At 42.4% G+C, this 20,283-nt stretch overlaps 3 protein-coding genes across 5 annotated transcripts in view; 1 reads left to right on the forward strand and 2 right to left on the reverse strand.

Moving 5' to 3' along the window:
* LOC108142513 (putative dipeptidase NECHADRAFT_87110) overlaps nucleotides 1-20,283 on the reverse strand; it is a 102,583-nt gene that overhangs the window by 80,196 nt on the left and 2,104 nt on the right. The window lies entirely within an intron of this gene.
* LOC108142515 (succinate dehydrogenase [ubiquinone] flavoprotein subunit, mitochondrial) lies at nucleotides 2,474-4,667 on the reverse strand. Its single transcript, XM_017266435.2, has one exon. It carries the CDS (start codon nucleotides 4,578-4,580, stop codon nucleotides 2,625-2,627), a length of 1,956 nt encoding a protein of 651 aa, XP_017121924.1. The 5' UTR covers nucleotides 4,581-4,667; the 3' UTR covers nucleotides 2,474-2,624.
* LOC108142514 (T-related protein) lies at nucleotides 8,330-19,129 on the forward strand. 2 transcript variants are annotated; one of them, XM_017266433.2, is made up of 7 exons: nucleotides 8,330-8,734; nucleotides 14,235-14,583; nucleotides 15,733-15,853; nucleotides 16,229-16,372; nucleotides 16,435-17,236; nucleotides 18,143-18,545; nucleotides 18,625-19,129. In XM_017266433.2, the coding sequence occupies exons 2-7, from the start codon at nucleotides 14,240-14,242 to the stop codon at nucleotides 18,932-18,934; spliced, it is 2,124 nt and encodes a 707-aa protein (XP_017121922.1). In that variant the 5' UTR covers nucleotides 8,330-8,734; nucleotides 14,235-14,239; the 3' UTR covers nucleotides 18,935-19,129. The 2 variants fall into 2 exon arrangements, with proteins under 2 accessions (XP_017121922.1, XP_017121923.1); XM_017266434.2 differs by having other exon boundaries at nucleotides 8,332-8,734; nucleotides 18,592-18,683.

Below are 20,283 nucleotides of genomic sequence, written 5' to 3' on the forward strand. Positions count from 1 at the left end.
TGATTTATTTTCCAAGTGTCTAGTGCAGCACATTCAATTTTTTCAATTCCATCTTCCTGCGGGGCAAGTGCACTGCTCTCGTTCATGAGGCTGAAGTGACTGGGTAAAAGCTTAAACTGAAATATTTTGTTTTGTTTTCCGATGAAGTGGAGAACCAGCTTCGAGAGTTTTGGCAAACTTGCTATCCACTACAGCGAGAAGATGCCAAAATACACGTGGGGGAACTAAAGAGCATAGCAGCAAAGTAAAGACACTGGAGTGCCACAAAATAGAAAGCCCGGCAAGTCGCATAAAAATAGATTATAAAATATCAAATTAGAAATAAATAAATATACTTCACCGAATTATGAAGTTTTTATAAAGAAAAAAAATCTGTATACAAAAGTTAGTTTCTAAGAAGTAGACATTTTTTTTGGTGTTTAATATATCGCCTGATGAAATAAATACAGAGATTATTTCTCTCCATCTTTAATATCCTCAAATTCACATTATGATTTAATAAAGGGCTTAAGCCAAACTAGAACTTTAACGAAGTTCTGCAAAGTTTTCCCTAATACCAAGAGCAGCAAAAAAGAAAGTTGTGCGTTGAATAGATATCAACAAAGTTACGGGGACAGTTTTAAGTTCTGCACCCACGCAAGTAAATGCTTTTAATACTTTTTTAAGATGCCAATTATGGTTTTTTCAACGTAATAGTTGCCAATAAAGCTAGCAGAATATGTGTAACTTATGGTAATGTTAAAACGGCACCATCAACAACAAAAAACCTTAATCAGGCACAGACATTTGTAATACAACTTAACCCCGAAATGGACGTTCACAGATTTCCCTTCCATTAGGCTCAGTCTGAAATAAACAAATTCAAAATCCCGGAAAAAAAACACATTTTATCCAGTAACCTCTTTAGGCCGTAGTATCCAACATTTGTTGCCGCAGAAAAGTTGAATCGAGCAAACTATTTTTTATGGCCAAGACTGGGCGAGCATTCATGCAGCATGTGGCAAGGGGGCGGGAAAATTGGGAAATGTTCGATGGCCGGGGAGGGGCATCATAAAAATAAATGAAAAGGTCACTTTGTATTGGTTGTGGGACAATTTAACACAGGCAAATGTGTATGCAACTGTAATTTTTCTGTCGGTGGCAGCCTCGCCTGGCAGCAAAACCATATGAAATAGCAACAATTGTATCCACACTGGCACACGAAATACATACCAAATAGTTGGGGCATGTCCTTGGGAGTGGGTGGTGGCTGATGGGTAGTGGGTGGTGGGCGGAGTGTCCTGGCAAAGTATTCGTGTGGTTCTGTTCTGTTCTGTTGGCCTTTCATTTGCTGTCCCACACACGCACACAACACAAACATTTACTCATAAGCCTTAACAAGCGCCATTATTATTGGACCCACACACCCCAGCAATTTCCCATTTTCCACACACACACACCCACGCACACACACATGCTGCCAAATGAACATGTTAAGTTTTCAACAGCTATAAATTATTTCTTTACCAGGCACTCGGCTTTTTCTCTATGCTAAATGCCCCTAAATGAAAATAATTTATTGTGGTCATTAGGGGAGGTCCTCCCATCGGGTCCTCCTTTGAGCGTTCCTCGCACAACCTACAAGTTATTCCTGTTGCGGGTAATTATTTACACCCAGACATCGGCAACAGTCGCACGAGAGCAGCATCAGCAATAGAGTTGTACCGATAGCCATCTGAGTCTAATGCCCTGTTAGTGTTATGTGGTGGCAACTGGTACTCCTAGATCAACTGGTTCAATTTTATTTCAATTACCAAATGACATGTGTACCAAATGATGTGTTCACTTAAAATAGTGTGAATGAAGATTTCTATGTCGATGTAAAGATTTACATTACTAATGTTAGGGAATATTTATATGTGTTCTTCTAACTTTTAATTCGTTAAAATCTGGGTTCGAAATGAGCCCTATAAGTATATATAGCAATAGACAACGCGTTTTATCATTTTTGCCAATTTGGGTAGATATCACGATATAATAATAATGCTTAAATATAATAGGAGATTTATCAGTTAAGCAACAGACAAATAAGTTCAAGGATAAAAACAAAAATCGTCGATTGATGAGGTTAATAGCTTGTCAGATTCGTAAACGTGATAATCTATAAGTTATAGGTATTGATATAAATTTGTAAACCAGTGTACTTCGTTCGATAAAAATATTTACACGACTTTAGGCAACTTTCCAACTTTATTTTAAATTGTTTCCACAACTTTTTCTCTGCGATTTCTTTTTTTGACTTTTCTTGAGTTCATCTGGACTTTGATTTTTTGCGCTGTTAACTTATAGTGTTCCGGATTTTCTTTAAGATGAAATACTGGGTAATGTGTGGCCATGGTGGGTATGACATCTTACGACACCATTTTTTTAAGATGTAATGTAATGCAATTGAAATTCTTAATATTAATAAGCAGTGACGATATCCATATCCACATTTGACCCTACATTCAAAGCACTTTATTTTACTCAAGGATTGTTACTTACATAATTCAACAATAATTTTTCTTTGGTGTTTATGTATACATTTTTAAATCGTTACAGCATAAGTAAGATCAAATAAAGCTGTTCGAAGCTGCCGTAAACAATCAATAGGTGCGCGGAGCGGGTGGAATGGGGGCCACCGAGTCGTCCAATGTGGTGTCCACCACCGGGCGGTATTTGACCGAAGCGCAGCCCGCATTGCCCAGGACATAGGTCAGGGTGTGTTTGCGCCAATGCTCATCTATGGGCTTCTTTTTCTGCCCGGCCATCGGAGCGCCATAGTCCAGTTCATCCAGGCGGGTCTTGAAATCCTCGCGAGCATGCGAGCCCCTCGACTCCTTTCGATTTTCCATGGCCGTGATGATGTGAACCGCATTGGCCAGCATATTCTGCAGCTCCAGAGTCTCGACGAGATTGGTGTTCCACACCAGGGTGCGATCGGTGATCTTAATGTCCTTGAACTGCTGGCACAGTTCGGCGACCTTGAGCAGCCCCTCCTTCAGGAGTTTTCCCTCCCGGAAAACAGCCGCGTGCTTGGTCATGGTGCGCTGCAGTTCCGCTCTTAAGCAAGCTGTCGGAGTGTCTCCGTTTGCATTGCGCAGACACTTAAAGTTTTCCATTGACTTCTCCGTGGCCCTGTCATCCACCTCGGGTGGCTTGTCCCCCGGACAATTGTTTTCGGCAATATCATGGGCACACACCCGTCCGAAGATGATCAAATCCAGCAGCGAGTTGGCCCCCAGTCGATTGGCTCCGTGGACCGAGGCGCAGGATGTCTCGCCGCAGGAGTAGAGGCCCTTGACCTCCTGTTCACAACCATTCTCGTCCACTGTGATCACACGACCCTTGTAGTTCGTTGGGATGCCGCCCATGATGTAGTGCACTGTGGGTAGAACCGGCACCGGTTCCTTGGTCACATCCACCTTGGCAAAGATCCGTGCGGTGACCATAATGCCTGGCAATCGCTCCCTGATCACCTTGGCGTCAATGTGATGGAGTTGCAGGTGCACATGATCCTGGAGCGGACCGCAACCATTGCCGGCCAGGACCTCCATGGTCATGGCCCGAGCCACCACATCCCTGGAGGCCAGATCCTTGGCCTGGGGGGCATAGCGCTCCATGAAGCGCTCCCCCTTGGCGTTCAGGAAGAAGCCGCCTTCTCCGCGCACACCCTCGGTGATCAGACAGCCCGCTCCGTAAATGCCCGTGGGATGGAACTGCACGAACTCCATGTCCATGAGGGGCAACTCCTGCCGCGACACCCAGGCATTGCCATCACCCGTGCACGTGTGTCCGGCGGTGGTGGAGAAATAGACCCGGCCACAGCCGCCGGCGGCCACCACGGTGTTGTTGGCCCAGAACCGATGAAAGGTGCCGTCGTCCAGCTTCCAGGCCAAGCAGCCCACGCAACTGCCCTGCGACATGATCAGGTCCAGGACGAAGTAGTCCACAAAGTAGTGGCAGCAGTCGGCGTACTTCAACGTCTGGCCGTACAGAGTGTGGATGAGGGCGTGACCCGTGCGATCTGCGCATGCGCACGCCCTTCTGGCCACCCCGCCCTTTCCGTAGTCCAGGGTCTGTCCACCGAAGGGTCGCTGGTAGATCTTACCATCCGGTCTGCGGGAGAAGGGCATCCCGTACATGTCCAGCTCGTAGATCGCCTTCTCCGCCTCGCGGCACATGTAGTGGATGGCATTCTGATCGCCCAGCCAGTCGCTGCCCTTGACCGTGTCGTAGAAGTGGAACTTCCAGTCGTCCTTGTCCATATTCGCCAGGGCGGCATTGATGCCGCCCTGGGCAGCCACCGTGTGGGATCGGGTGGGAAATAGTTTTGAAATCACGGCCGTCTTGAAACCCTTCTCCGCCAGTCCAAATCCCGCCCGCATTCCCGCTCCGCCAGCTCCAATCACAATCGCATCGAACTTGTGATCCGTCAGGGCATACTCCTCCTGGCAACTGGAGTTTCTAGCCGGGGATACCTGCAACCAGCTAGTTACACGTGGACTTAGAAACGTCCTGGAAAGTGGCTGTGCCGCCCGCTTGGCGAACAGACGATTCATTTTCAGTGCTGGTTTTGGGTTAACTACGTGGCCTGATCGAGTTTTGCGTTGTTAAAGTTACGAGTTGTTTACGAATTAAGGTGAAAAACGCAAAGAGTTTGCGATTGCTAGAAAATGTTTACAGAAATTTTAAATTAAATGGTTTTATTTCTGCACAAAAAAAATGCTTTAAAAAATCAATCAATATTTTTTTCTTTCTGTTATTATTTACCAAAATAATTATAATTAAAAACCATGTATTTTAACACAAAAATTACACTTGTGTATAAAATATATCTGAAAGATACTAGCAATTTGAAATACTTACATACACTTTCAAAGTCCTTGCATTAAGTGGAGAAGTTTGCGAAATTGCGCCACTAATTGCAGAAGTTTTTTGTCAAAGCTAAATCAACATGGTCACAGGCGGACTTCGTTTGGTGTTCCATCTAATGTTTGCCGAGTCACGCCATTTTCAAGTTTGGTGCTCGTAAAAGCTGGAAATTTCCACGAAAATCCTGCCGCGGCATTGAAGAGCAAGAAGTAGACGAGCGGCAAATGGCCAAGATGGTCAAGATGGCCAAAAGCAAACACGGTGAGATCGGACCGGGCAAACATACTTGAGCGCAACGAAAACAGCAGAAGACGAGCAGTATATGTAAATGAGTCTGGGTTTTGGGTCTGCGTTTGGGTTTGGGTTTGGGTTTGCGCTTGTGTTTGTGTTTGGGTTCGAGCAAACAGACTGGAAAGGGGCGAACCCATGGGCGGAAAGCCAAGAATGGCGAACGAAAGACTTCGGACACGAACTCGATCGCTGGGTTTGCTCTGGGATCGATGGTATCGGCTGGGATATTGGGATTTTCCCGCCAGCTAATTGCGCCCAAAGGACATACGTACTTTCGTGCATATCATGTGCAAACCGAATGCCGGCCCCGATTTCTTCCTTTTTTTCGCCGGCTGCCTGCTCGGCGTTCGCACTCTCGCGTGTTTGCTTTATGAGTTTACAACCTCAGCCTAATTGAGGCGGGGAAATTCGCTTAGGCGGCCATAAAATCGAATTGTTTGCAAACACACAAGCAGAAAGGATTGGCCATAAAACGGCTACAATGCCGTGCGGTGAATATTTAGGGCAAGGACGATCCCCTCGAAAGGGTTGAGGATCGCGGAGGGTTGGCCTGCATTTCCGCGTACTCCTCCGCCCGAATTCTTAATGAAAACGTGCGGCAGCCTTTAATGAATGGCCGGCGGATAGGTAGCCAGACTCATTCGTCACGGGTGCGACAACTACATGGCGACCATTCGATTCACTTGTCCATCCGCCAGATACTTTTCTCCATTAGCCCAGCCACTCAGCCTCCGACGGCCTCCCCTCCATTTCCATCTACTGCTATTTTATTGAGTTGCCCAGTCTGTTGATTTTTCCCATCTACTCCCGACGAATGGCTGTAGCAGACCTCAAACTAATGGCCATCGCTGCCGCGAGCTGTTTGTCTTTCAGCGCCATAGAATGCCCAACTTTTCGACCGTTCCCAGCCCCCCGATGAAGTCGGTCCATTGACACGCGGCGATGACTTGGAAACGACTAAAATGCGAGCCGGAATCCACTAAAAAATTCAGTCAGCGATTGCAAGCGGCGCGTGATCTCGAAAATCACGGAAAAACTATAAATAGTTGCCGCTATAATATACAAATTGTTAAAAACCCAGCAAACTTTCAATAAATCCAAATATATGGCAGCCTAGGAAAACGCTATTCGTGAATTTATTATTATATTCTTTAAAATTAGCACTCAAATTAGGCAATAATGAATGGATAATTATTATATATTTTTAGATCTGAGCTTTTTCTTTTATTCTAAGTAAAGTCATTAAGAAAATATTTTAAGATTCCATTTTAAAATGAAATGACAATTTAATAAATAAATAAATAAGCTAGGAATAAAATGTATTAATAACATTTTGTATAAGGTTAATAAAACAAAGTAATAAAAGTCTTTTATGTAATGTAAAATATTTTTTAAAGTCCTACTATTGAATCTTTTTAAGCTGTGATCGTTACTCAGTCATCCTTGGCTTTAATATTCCATATCAAAGCAATTTTCGAACCCGTTTCACTCTAATTCTAATGCCAAACATTGTTTGGCCGAGTGTTGTTACGCACCGCCCCAAAAACTAAGGAACTCCGCCCCGGGCCAACTTATATTTTGGCCACATACACAAATTGACGCACTGAGTCAAATGTTTACAACTCGAAATTCTGCTGAAAATATTACCAAAAAAAAAGTGTTCGATCGGCAAACTCGTTTTGGGCTGCAAACAGTACCCATGGAAAAAAATACAAAGTTTTAATTGGTTGTGCAAACAAAACACGAAACGAGCGTCTAAACAAATCAAAGCAAGTCCGTGGCGGACAAAGGACAGGGCACAACGGACAGAAGGTTGAGACTTCAGAAACACGGAGAGAAAACAACAATCTAGAACCGAAACCTTTCCATCTCGTCTTCTAGGTATGACCCCTTTTGATAGCACTAAATCGTTCTAAAATTGGCAGTTGTATTGTGGCTTCACTGAACATGTTCTTAATTTCCCAAAGCTATTTGATAAACGTTCAAAGGTAATTTGTTATTGTGTCCTGGACACAAAAAATGTATTTGTAAATTAAATTCATCAACAACAACAACAATATTTATTGTCTGTTAAATTTATATGTAAACCAAAGTTCATATACCCTTGCATTTATTAGAAAATTTGTCAATACAATTATATAACCAGTTCAAATTTATAAATTTGAAAAAAAAATATATATTAAGTTTTTAATTCTTTAAACCTGATTGGATTAGTACGAATAGAATTGCCTTTATCATTTTCGAATTGCCAAAAATCCGAATTAACTTTCCTTGAAAGCTGATTTTTTAAAGATTTTTATATTTTTCATTTTTTAGCAAAATTACAATGTTGTCTGATCCTTCTAAAGTAAAAACTCAGTTTCTGATATCTCGAGTATTCGTTCAAGAACTTATGTTGCTTTAGCAGTTGTATGATATAGGCGTCCGATCTCGGCTGTTTCGACATATGTTTATGTTTATATGTTTATGACGGAAATCTCTATAACGACTATTCAAGAATATTGAATATTGACTGCGTTGCAAGCTTCTTACTAAAATTTAATACCCTCTGCAGGGGTCTACGAAAATTTAGAAATTATAAAGAATATATATGCGAAAAAAATGTCATAGTTTTCTTTAACCAAAAAAGCTTACTTTAATTGTTTAACTTTTGAATGTTTCTTTGCCAAAAATGTTAAGCGCACATTGTGATCAAAAGTTCAGATGATTTTTCTGTGTGCAATGAATTTGAGAGGCTGAAACACGTTTCACTTAATTTTTGGCGCATGCAAAATTGATCGATTATCCACGGACGGGGGCAACAGCGGAAATCGAATAAATCCCGCCTAGGACTCCAGTTCTGAGAGGTGTGCGCGCCCTGAGCGATCCGACCCACCTGAGAGTCCCGACCAGGGCTCTTCTACCTGGTGGCAAACTGGCTCCCAGGCGATGGCCGCAGATTGACCGGCTGGGGGAGCGAGTGAGAGGCGAGATGTCGGAGCGGTCTTACCTGTTAGAGGGTGTGGCCTAACCATCCGCTAGCCGATCACCGATCGGGCCAGAACAGGACGGCTATAAGAGCGGGAAAGAGTTTCACTAGCCGGCCATCACGGGCCAAACAACCCAAAACAACAACAAAAACAACAACTACATCTACAACGATGTCGGCCAAAGACGAGAAAAAGAGGAACCGAAAGCGCGGCTTGTGATGGTTGAAAAAATTAGCACCGATCGTCGATCATTAGCTCGGGAACGGTGGCAAGGCAAACACACGATCGACGGCAGCGCACAACTCGGAACTCGACTCGAATCGAAAAACTTAAAAACCTGAAAAAAGGCACGCGGTCTGCGGCTGTCTCTTCCTTCTCTCATCTGATCTTTTCGAAAGTGATCCGTGACGTTTACTTCGTAATTCAAGTGATCCCCGGCAAAAACAGTGTTTAAGAAAGTGCGTGATTTGGGAGCATTTCAAACTAAACTTCAATCAAAACCAACCCATCTTGAGACGGAGTTTTTCAACTGGATTATATCGAGAACGCCGAATTACGGCGCGGAGCATTTTTCCAAATATGTAAGTTAACTTGGATTGAAATTTAAGTCTAACACTGATTCCACAAACATGTCACTATCAGATTTTATTGTAAATTTTTATAAAATCCGTGGATCAGGAAAAAATAGATAGGATACATACCTAGCATCCCCGAAAAAATGCCTACTAAATGAATATTTTTAGTAAAGAAAATGGTTGAGTGAATGAATCGTGCAAGACCATGAGTTGAGGACTTTTAATAAATAATAAAACCCACGAGAAAATGTATCTTGACTGGCTTATATAAAAAACAGTTTAAGAAAAAACCTTTAAGTAGTTTCGTTTGTGAATCAACAATTTTTTAATAATTAAAATTAAGCTTAGGAAAAGGTTCAAGTATATTTTACTATTCAAAATATATGTCTGTAAAATATTTTTACGAAAATGTTGCATTCAACCATAACCCGTCGGCAAAAAATATATATTCACTTATAAATAAATAAATAACTAGACGATGATACTATTTTATGTTAGTTGTAACAGCACATAAGCACATAATGTCTTTGCAAAGACCTTTATTTACAAACATCTAATGCTTATGATATACCATAAGAATAACTCTTTAAGCGTGACTTATAAATTCAAATCTTGCAATTGGCTTACTCTTTTACTAGTTGCGAAAAACTGTGAAAAAAGCCCGATGACCTATTTTGAATTCCACAAAATTTAGCAACTACAAAATTAAATGATCCCAAAATGAAACAGCGCCCAAAAATGCATATTTCACTATAGTCCCTTCTCCGAATCGAGAGCTGAGAGATCATAAAATGTCAGTGCTTGTTTCTCTGTGTGACATATGGCCATAAACGTAATCAAATAGCAAATTGGCAAACCTATTTAAGCGAACGTGTGAAAATCAAATGCCGAAACCAAACAAAACCACCAAACAGACACTTTTTGACACTTGGCCAAAAAAAAAGTGTTGACGAGCCGCCCGAAATCCAGCGGGCAAGTGACAAAATCCCCCATTAACGATCCTAATAATACCTCTAATGACATAAAACAGCAGCCGAGAAGGGGGCGGGAGGAGTTATATTTCCGTGGCCGTGGGCGTGGCAGACGTTCACACGCAAATTAGTGGGGACATAAGAATTTCAACGCAGACTTTCAGACATGGATTGCCAAAAAACACCAAGTCAGATCGATCGGCCAGTCAATTACGACGCATGTGAAAATTATCCTATTAAATGCAAATCAAAGATGCCCATAAACAGACCAAAGGAGCCCCCTCCGCACTACCGCCCCTCCCCCGCAGAGCGTTTAGTACTTGACAAATGCTTACTAATTAATTACAGTTTGTACAAAATTTTAGTACGCCGCTCATAAAGTGCGCCTATCAGTGTGCCGTGCAGTGCAGAAAACAAAAGTGTGACAATCGGCGTGAACGACCCGCCCCCCCCAAAAAAAAGAAAGAAAAAAACAAAGGTAGCCGGAAAAAGCAATCAACTGGCTCTTTCTCAAGGCGTGACCTTTGACATTGTCCTCCGGAAATATGACGATTGGATTCCCCTACTTCGCTGTCGTTTCCGTTCTTTCGCTGGCTCGCAGGTTCGCAGGTTCGAATTCAGTGCGCCCCCGCAGTGTCTAAATTTAAATTCGGTTTATTTTCATGCGAAGTGGTGTGTGAAATTTAGCAAATTTGGTTTAATCGCCTCCGATGGGCTACCAGCAAACACTTGTCATCGATGCCACCCGCAAGCATCCTGAGCAGGTGCGAAATATAATCCTTTTGAGCAAACCGCGAATCGAAGTGGATAAATCCGTAACCTAGCGAATGAATACAACTAACAATAAACGTGTAAGATTGTTTGGGGGGATATTGCCAGGAGTTTGGAGTCATTGAATTTGTAGATGCGTGATAGGAAATAATTCAGTAAAATATTTATTAATTAGAGAACATAAGTATGTGAAAAGCATTAGGCAATCATAGTTATTATGGATATAGATAAAGATAGTAAACAACCAAATAAAGTTTAAACAGGTAAACAATAAAGAAAGAGGAGATTTGGTGTTGTGTAAAATAAAACAATTAAAACAATGAAACTTTTTTAATTAATACAATATCATGTTAAATTTGCCTTTCTTCATTTAAAAAGTTTTAAATAATAAATACTATTATATAAAAGCGAATGCTTCATACATTTACACCCACTAAAAGCAATTTAACAGACTCATAAAAAACTAGCCTTTTCAATTTCATTTAAATAGGAATAAATTAAGGAAATAATCCAATTGCTGTGCAACCAATTAAAGCTACCACTATTAAATGCGGCTTGATTTTTCAATGATTTTAAACGAACTTTCTATGGTTTCTGAAAAGCTAGCTTAATAATTATTCATATTTGATGAGCCAGCACTCCCTCGCCTACAGTTTTAAGATAAAAAAGTACAAACGTGTTTAAGATTCGGCGAATGTGTTTTTATTCACGACCATTAGTAAGTGTTCGTTTGTGCTAGTACTTTGAGTACGTAAGCGCCATATTACAAAAGGTTCGGTTCGATTTCGAATAGCGCGCATATTTCATACGAAAAAACCTCTCAAAGCGTCTGAGTAAATATCAAAGTCACGAAATGATTCAAAAATCAACAAAGCCAACAACAAAGCGGATGGGGAAAGAGTCGAATGCAAACCCCATGCCGAAACCCGTCATGGCTGCCATCAAAAGTCAAAGTATATACTACACCACATAGACAGGGGCAAACAGTCACACACGCTCCCTCGGATGAGGAGACAACACACAAAAACAGCTTTTCATTAAGCTTAGTGATGGGACCAAAGACTTGGAGGCTGGAGGCTGGCGGTGCGGATCGATGTGGAACACAAACACGGCCATGAGCCATCAGCCATCAGCCATCAGCCATGTGGGGAACCATCGTCGGCACCGTCATGAAGAGTGAATTTTTATGATGTCGTCTATTGGGGACATGAGAAAAATGCGCCAAGAATCGCGTGAAAATTAGGATAACGCGGCGCGAACACGAGCGAGGAAAGCGGAAACCCTTCAAATTCCTTCAAAACTGAATTTAACTTTCCGCCAAAGGGTTGGAGTGGTTAAACTTTTAAATTCAACTGATTGAAATCAATTTTATGAAGGGGAATCTCTTGGGAACTTTTAATTGGGTGTAGATTTATGTTTATAGATGAAAGCAAACAGATATTCGGGTAGTCTTTCGCCACGGTTATCCTTACTTAAGTGTTTGAACTATCTTTAATAAAATATATTTAGGAAACATACTTGAGCAAAAAGAATAGTGTTAAAGTCCACAAAAATTGAGTGCACTGGTTAAGGTTCTTTTTAAAAAAAAACACCACAATGATTGATTTGCTTTTCCCGATTTAGAAGCAACTGGGGAGTACATATCTGCTGATTGATTGTGGAGATGATTTTATGTGGGTCTCACCTAGAACACGAGAAAAAAAAAACCTGTTCGCTTGACACCATCAAATTAAATGGTTGACAAATACGAAAGACATCAAACCGCATTCGGTAACTGCCATTTTTATGATGGAAGATGGGTGAAGAAATTTCCCATAAATCAAATCTGGATCCAAGAAGCAAGAACAATCAGACTTTGGTATTTGGGGTCGTTCCCATAAAAGAATCCTAGACGGCGGCACTTGGCCTCCAATTCGTGGCCCAATAAAAACAAACAAAACAATTAATACATTTTGTTAATTTATGATTACAAAACATTGCGAGAAACACTTTCGGTGCAGGGGGGGAGGTCTAAGAATTTAGACATCAGCCGAACCGGCACATCTGAGGCGTTTTCGACCATCCGAACCGTACAAATGACCCTGGCCCAAACCCGACGCAAAACAGAGGTGTTTGTTGCCGCGGCCATAAATAAAAAGGGTGCCCGTTGTTTATGGCCAGCCAGCATCTCAGCCAACTCAGCCAACTCAATCCCAGTCCCAGTCTCAATCCCAATCCCAGTCAGACACACTCGCAGACGAAATGCCAGGCATGGCTAAAGTGTGCAATATAATTAAAAGCCGACAAGAGCGCTGGTTGAGCATTTTCTAATGCTCCTGGGACAGTGCTGTAAACGCATAAAGCCGACACTTCGTCTTCTCTTCGCCAGGCGGGTGAGATTGAGATTGCTTTGATGTAATGCCCATGCACACTGACCACCGCCACGAATGAATGCATGTTTTTCGGAGCCCGGTTGCGAGAATGGGTCAAATAACACCGAAAATCAAAGAAAATGTCTTAATCAGGGACCGTAATGATTATATGTTTTATTAAAAAATTACTTTTCAACGATTATTTTTGGAAGTTTTACGATTTACAGAAAAAATAACAGTTACATTTTGAGTTTTATATTAATCTCAAAAAATAACGAATATTTGTTGGGTTTTATTTTCAGCTCCACAATTTATGATTGTTCTTTGAGTTTTATTTTCAGCTCGACAAATAACGCTTGACCTGATCAACAAAATAAAACTTATTCCTTAAATTTTTTTTTGATTGAAACTCGAACTCCAACTTTGTGAAAAAGGAAAATGGAAATAGACTAAGTGGACTACGAGCAGCAATAGGAACTATTTTTAGGTTTCTACAATAATCGAAACCCGCATAAATATTAATGTTAAAAACTCTCCACATGTCAAGATGAAAATAAAACTCATAGAACAATCATTACTTGTGGGGCTGAAATCGTTAGATTTATATAAAACTCAAAAGGCAACTTATTTCCTTCAATTTTCAAATAAAAATTGAAAAATAAAACTACTTGTAAGTTCGATTAGTTCTAAAAAAAATAATTAATAATTTCGGTTCCTGGTCTTAATTGTATTTCATATTGCTTGACATATTATTTATATTTACTGGTAGAGGGGAGTATGCCAAAAAAATTACTCAACGTTCTTAGGTATTTAAAGTCCAATAACTACAAAAATATGACTAAGAATTCTAGAATATTTGCCTTTTATATTGATTATTGCTATAGTAAAATTATGTGAATTTGTATTATTGTTTACAAAAGCGCTTTGATCATGCCGCTTAGAATTTAACAGAGTTTGCCAGTGAGAATTTTAGAATTATTTTATTGGCTTTTATTAACAACAATTTAAGGACTGAGAATCAAATTGTTGAGAAAAGTTTGTTTTAAAATTGACATAAATTAAAAAAACTATAACATTTTTTAAGTCATTATTAAATTTATCTCACATATCTCTTTAAATATTTCCGAATATGATTTGTTATTCCTATTACATTATCCTAGGACAGTGTAGGAGACCAATGAATCCTGGGCCGATCAGTTTTATGAGACGTTTAGTGAGCAACAAGTTCTTTCTTTCAATCTTTCTAAACACAGGAAGTGGCTTTTGGGAATCATAAGATAAATATATAAAGTAAATTTAAAAGTTTTCAACACAATTTATATTACAAAACGAATTTAATTGAATGTGAAGGGTTTCTGAAATATATTATTTGTAACTTGAATAGTGATTTATCATTCTTTCTGTGCATTGCAGCTGACATGACCACATCGCACATCTTGTCCGCCGTGGATCCAACAACCGGACTCAGTGGCAATGTGTCGGGGGGAGGAGCAGGTGGGGGTGGTGGCGGCGGAACTGGTGGCAGTGGTTCGCCCCAGCATGTGACCCACAACGGACATGGGCATGGTCATGGAATGGGTGGCGTGGTGGTGGGCACAGCCGGCGGTGCCGGTGTATCCGGCAATGGCGGCCATCGGGTCGTCGGCGGAGCAGGAAGTCCCAACGAACTGGATCGAAATCTACGCATCTCCTTGGACGACCGGGAGCTCTGGTTGCGTTTCCAGAATCTCACCAACGAGATGATCGTCACCAAGAACGGCAGGTGAGTCAGTCAAATTTTCTGGGGGCTGTTCGAATTTGAAATGTGCTAAACGGCGATGGCGGCGCATTTTGTTTTCCTATGCAAATTGGCAATGAATTTTTGCGCTTTTGTTTTCGCTGCATCAGTTTTCCATAGTTTTCATCTCACTGCCCGTCGTTTGCAAGTCATAATGAAGCGTTAACGTTTTTCCAGTTCAGGTTAAAATGAATGCACTCGGAAAAAAATTCACTTTTTTGTTCTTGAGACCAAATTAGGGGCAAGAGTGGGAGGGATATTTGAATACCAAAATTTACCAAGAATTAATATTTGAAAAACATGTACTAAATTAAAAGGGCTTATAAAATGATTATCTTTAGGACGATTTTATAATTTTTTTTAAAGCTTTCCTTTAGAAGTAACTACTTAAGAATTCTATGAACCCTTATTTATATCTAAGTTAAAGAACCTGTTTCTTAAGCTTCCTTTTAAAAAGTACACAATCTTGAGGTGAAGACTTGTGAATTGAATTTTAAAACAACTACTTTATGGATCTATATACCGATTTTAAAACTTAATGCAGAATTATGTTTTCAGCTCCCCTTTAAACTTAACTAAAAATGGCGTAGGGAATTTAAACAAAAGGGAATGATTTTTTTCAGAGTGTATAGGCTGTACATGTGTTTATTTACATGCCAGCATTTGTTGAAATAACTAAAAATATTTACCAATTTACGGGGAGTGTGTGTGTGTGCGCGAAACGCGCGTTTAGAACTTGGAATCGGACCGAAAGACGAAAGACGAGAGACGAGGGTCGAGAGTCGGTCTGCTGGCCTGGTCAGGTGCTAATTAGCGTGGCCCGGCAACAGCCGCCATCTTGTACTAATTGTTGTGGAACAGAGCCCGCATGAGCGTTCCAATATTTGCCCGCAACGCAATCCGGACCGACCCTCTTCCCTTCGCCGGTTCCATCTCCAAATTTGAACTCCATCTTTGGGGGATTTCTGCTGGGGTCTGGGCCAAAGGCAAAGGCAAAGGCAATGGCAAAGGTAAAGGTAAACGATTCGTGGCAGTTAACCATTTGCGCTCACTGTTTGCCCACCATTACGAATGCATGGCGACTGTTATATAACTGTTATAATTGCTAATTGCGATCCCCGTTGTCACACACAGGCGCATGTTCCCCGTGGTGAAGATCAGTGCCTCGGGTCTGGATCCCGCCGCCATGTACACCGTCCTCCTGGAGTTCGTACAGATCGACTCACATCGCTGGAAGTACGTCAACGGCGAATGGGTGAGTCTTTTAATCTTAAAGTTCGGTTTGAATTTTTATATTTTTTGTAATTGAAATTTCAAAGTCAATAGTCTGTTTATAAGCATATAACAAAATCGAAATTTTTAGCTCTAGTGAGAAAATGACAATATAATTTCTTTATTGTATAATTTCACACTTTTTATATATTCAAGTTGGAATTTGGGGATTTTTAGTTTGGTTTGTTTAAAAAATTTGCTAGTTCTCGAGATATTTGCTTGAGATCAACCTATTTTTATATAAGCTTTTAATAAACTAGACTCTTAAAATTTAATTTAAACACACTCTAATGCCTTATATTCTTCATAAAATCAAGTTGAAAATATAATTAATCATTTTATTTTCCCCACTTTGTAGGTTCCGGGTGGCAAGGCGGAAGTTCCCCCATCGAACCCTATTTACGTACACCCCGAGTCTCCCAACTTCGGTGCCCACTGGATGAAGGAGCCCATCTCGTTTGCCAAAGTAAAGTTAACCAACAAGACCAATGGCAATGGACAGGTGAGCAAACCTCGAGACCTTAACTACTTAAGCTGTGATTACAATCAGCAATTCTCCCCCAGATAATGCTAAACTCCTTGCACAAATATGAGCCGCGGGTGCATTTGGTCCGAGTGGGTTCCGAACAACGGCACGTCGTGACCTATCCCTTCCCAGAGACCCAGTTCATTGCGGTGACCGCCTACCAGAACGAGGAAGTCACCTCGCTGAAGATCAAGTACAACCCCTTTGCGAAGGCCTTTCTCGACGCCAAAGAGCGACCGGATACGCTGTATCCACACGACACCCACTACGGCTGGCTCATACCTCCGCCCACCCACTATACGGCTGCAGCCGCCGCCGTGGCCGCTCCGCCGCTCTCCATTGCCCAGAGCCACGGACTGGTGGCCTCGTGTCCCAGTGTTTCGTCGGCCGGATCTGTGGGTCCCTCCTCGGGCGCCACTTGCGATCGCTACGGCAGATCGCTGTCCGTGCGCAGTGCGGCACCCACTCGCACCACGCCGTACAGCCGACCCAGGGTGGTTTCCGGGTCCGGATCCGGATCCAACGGAAGCGTCGGCAATGCCTCGTCCACGTCGCCCCAACCGCCGTCGGCTCCGCAAACGCCCACCAGTCTGCACTCCTCGTCCACTGGGTCCGTGAGCACCAGTGTGAGCAGCTCCAGCGCCGCCGGAATCGGTTCTGCCGCAGGTGCCGGATGCTTCAGCAGTTCCTACGCCCAATCCGGCTTCATGCCGGTCGAAGCGAGTCCCACGGCCTCCGTCTTCTCCTATCCCAGCAGCTGGCAGAGCAACGGCAACTACTGGAACGCCACCAGCGTACCAGGACCGATGCCCATGAACGTGTGCAGTGGCCGCAATATCTGTGAGTAATCCACCAGGTTGTCCAAAAGATGACCTTTTGTTTTCAAAAAATATCATATATTATCGATATAATGGTGGTATTACGTTGCTTAACAAGCTTAAAGATCTTTTAACTTGGTCAATATATGATAAACAATTTATATAATGGTACTGTTATAAATCTACTGGCATATTGTTAAATATTTTAAAAGGTGACAAGCTAATAGAGATATAGAAATTTATATACTTTTAATTGACTTAAACCAACAACACTGGTAGACTAAAAAAGGCCAAAACAAACGCTATTGATTCTGAAAGGATTTTATCTAAAGATTACTTATCCGAAGACGAAAACTTCTGATGAAATTGCAGTCAAATTATCAAATATTTAACTTCGAGAACATTTTTAAGGTCCTTAAAATCATAAGGACTTAGTTTTGGGGATAAAACAAGTTTGGATTTTGTCGACTTGTGTAATTTACACTAATGTGTTCTATTCTGATCCTTACAACTACATAGGAGCTACAATAAGCAATTTGTTTTTATATGCATGCATAAAGAGCTTTATATGCCAATTTCGAAATTATACATTCAGAAATTCCTTGATTTTGGGAAAAGTTGCCTTAATTTAAGGAATAATTACCTTAAATTTGAGCCTTTTATTCAATATTTAGAAAGACATTAGCTAAAACGACTCCCAAAAAAAAATTTGCCATAACTTCGTTTTAGATCATGTTTTCCTTAATTTTGTATGGAAGGCTCAACTTTAAGGCAATTATTCCTTATGATAAGGACATTTTTTCAAAAAATTAAGGCAACTGTAACTTAAAGTTCTACCCGACATAAAAACTTTATTACGTAATTTAAAGACTTTTAATGGGCAATTAAGAACGACCCCTTACTGACCTCCGCCCGTGTCCACTTGCAGCGTCCCACAACTCGCCGTCGCCCACGAACGGATCCCCCAGCTACACGACCTCCTCGCCCAGCTACACCATCCACCACCTGACGCCGCACAGTCACCAGTATAACATGACCCAGACGGACATCTACGGAACCGGAGTGGGTGTTGGCCCCGGGGCCGGGGTTGGGGTCGGAGTCGGGGCGTCGGGATCTCCGCAAGCGGCGTACGGAGCAGCCGCCCACCAGGTGTACCATCCCACGCCCACCTCGCCCACCCACCAGCTGTACACGAATGCGGTGCTGAATGCGCCCTCGGCCCTGAGCTATCCGGCCAGTGGCTGGCACAACGGATCCGGGGCGGAGTACGGACTGTACCAGAACGCCGCGGCCGCCTACTACCAGCCGGAGTACATTCCCCTGGAGATCGGGTAGGTTGAATCGTTGGGGAACTGTGCGCTCTTACCGCTAACGTAGCTATCAATGATTCCCCGCCAACCCGCCTTGCAGCTACGCCGCCCATCCGCTGGAGCCCGTGGAGGTATCGAAGACGCTGGACGATCCGCAGGCCGCCATGTACAAGCCGAGCGACGAGCAGGGCTCGGTCATTACGCTGGAGTGCGCCGGTGCCGCCCTGAAGAGCTCCCACGACATCAAAATAGAGTCCTCCTCGCTGGAGCACACCGTGGAGCGGGCACCCGTCTCCGGCGGAGCTGCGGTTTCAGTGGTTTCAGTGCCCACTGCCGTGGGCAGCGGAGCCCCGGCAGTCGGCGCCGACACCTGGACACCCCTCACTCCGCCCCAGAGCACGCTGCAGTGATCGGATGGCACGGATAGACACCACCCAGCCTCTAGACGCATAACCCCATGGATGTTCGATCAAATTAGCTATAAACGCCCTATGTTAGTAACGCTACTGGTAAAGTAGTAAAGCACACCCAACCGCAATCGCACCTATTGTAGAATTATCTATATGCTGTAAAACACTCTCCTATAAAGTCGTAATCAAAGTACACAACGGGTTGGTTTCAAAAGGAGACTGGGAGGTTTCAAGTTACAAAATTTAAGCTCAGTGGCTCTATGTTACATTAATCTTTGATCAAATAAGGCTTCTGTTTTTGACACTTTGTAACATAGCTACATACTACCTACCATACGTTCAATGCTCAAACATTTTAGGAAACAATTTTAATACACTGTAATAAGGATACATTTGACATGGAAAACCCTTTTTAAGCTTCAAAAACGAGTATATGCGTTTGAATCCAAAAAGCCAGAAGGAATTATTTCACTGTTTCAAAATGTAACGAGGTAAGGTACTAACAAAACAGCATAGCACATTTGCCAGCGTTAAGATTTGATGTTTTAAAACAAAGTGTAATATTTAGTAGCAACATTTTTTTCGTGCTAGACTCCTGTAAGGATTTAAGCCGTTTCCCAGGCAGTTTTTGCCACCGTGTTGCACCATAAAAGTCACACAGCTCCGGGCCACAGAGTGCAGCATTGCATCGCCATAGTAAAACAAAAGATAAAGTCTTGAGTTTGCGTGGGGTCAGCGACGAAGAGACTCCTTTGGTATTTGTAATGGCAGCTATTAAACTTAAAATCGTCTTAACAATTACGGACAATAACGATGTGAGGCCGGGAGAAACCCGGAGCCAAGTCTAACTCAGGCACCCAGCTCATTGTTGGATTCAAAGGGGTATTCAATTCAGTTCAGAAGTTTGCCCCATCCTGCGGGCCACTCGCAGCCAGACAATGGAGCAGTGAGCACTTGGCAGAGTCAGTGCCCCCGGGCCGATCTCCAGGAGGCAATCTGACAGGACCAATCCAGCAGTGAGCCCGGAATGCCCACAAAGGACCTCGGTGATAATGAGTTTGGGTTATACGCGTCTGTTGGCCGGGCCGACACAGTGCATTAGAAAGTGGATGGTAACGGCCACTAAATGTGCCGCCATTCACCTGAATTGCCGGACACCCGCACGGCAGAAATAGTTGGTGCAATTAAAATTACACGGCGGAATCATTTGTGGGAGAATGCGCACGGCAGGGCATTGGATGCGGTTTTGGATAGAATGGGTACACGGGAAAAAAAATCTGCATTCTGGCAACTTGGGAAATACATAGAATTCCTAAACCAAATGCAGTTAGGAAGGAATTGGTGAAAAT

This window comes from Drosophila elegans, unplaced genomic scaffold (assembly GCF_018152505.1).
Source record: "Drosophila elegans isolate 14027-0461.03 unplaced genomic scaffold, ASM1815250v1 contig_208, whole genome shotgun sequence".
NCBI lineage: Eukaryota > Metazoa > Arthropoda > Insecta > Diptera > Drosophilidae > Drosophila > Drosophila elegans.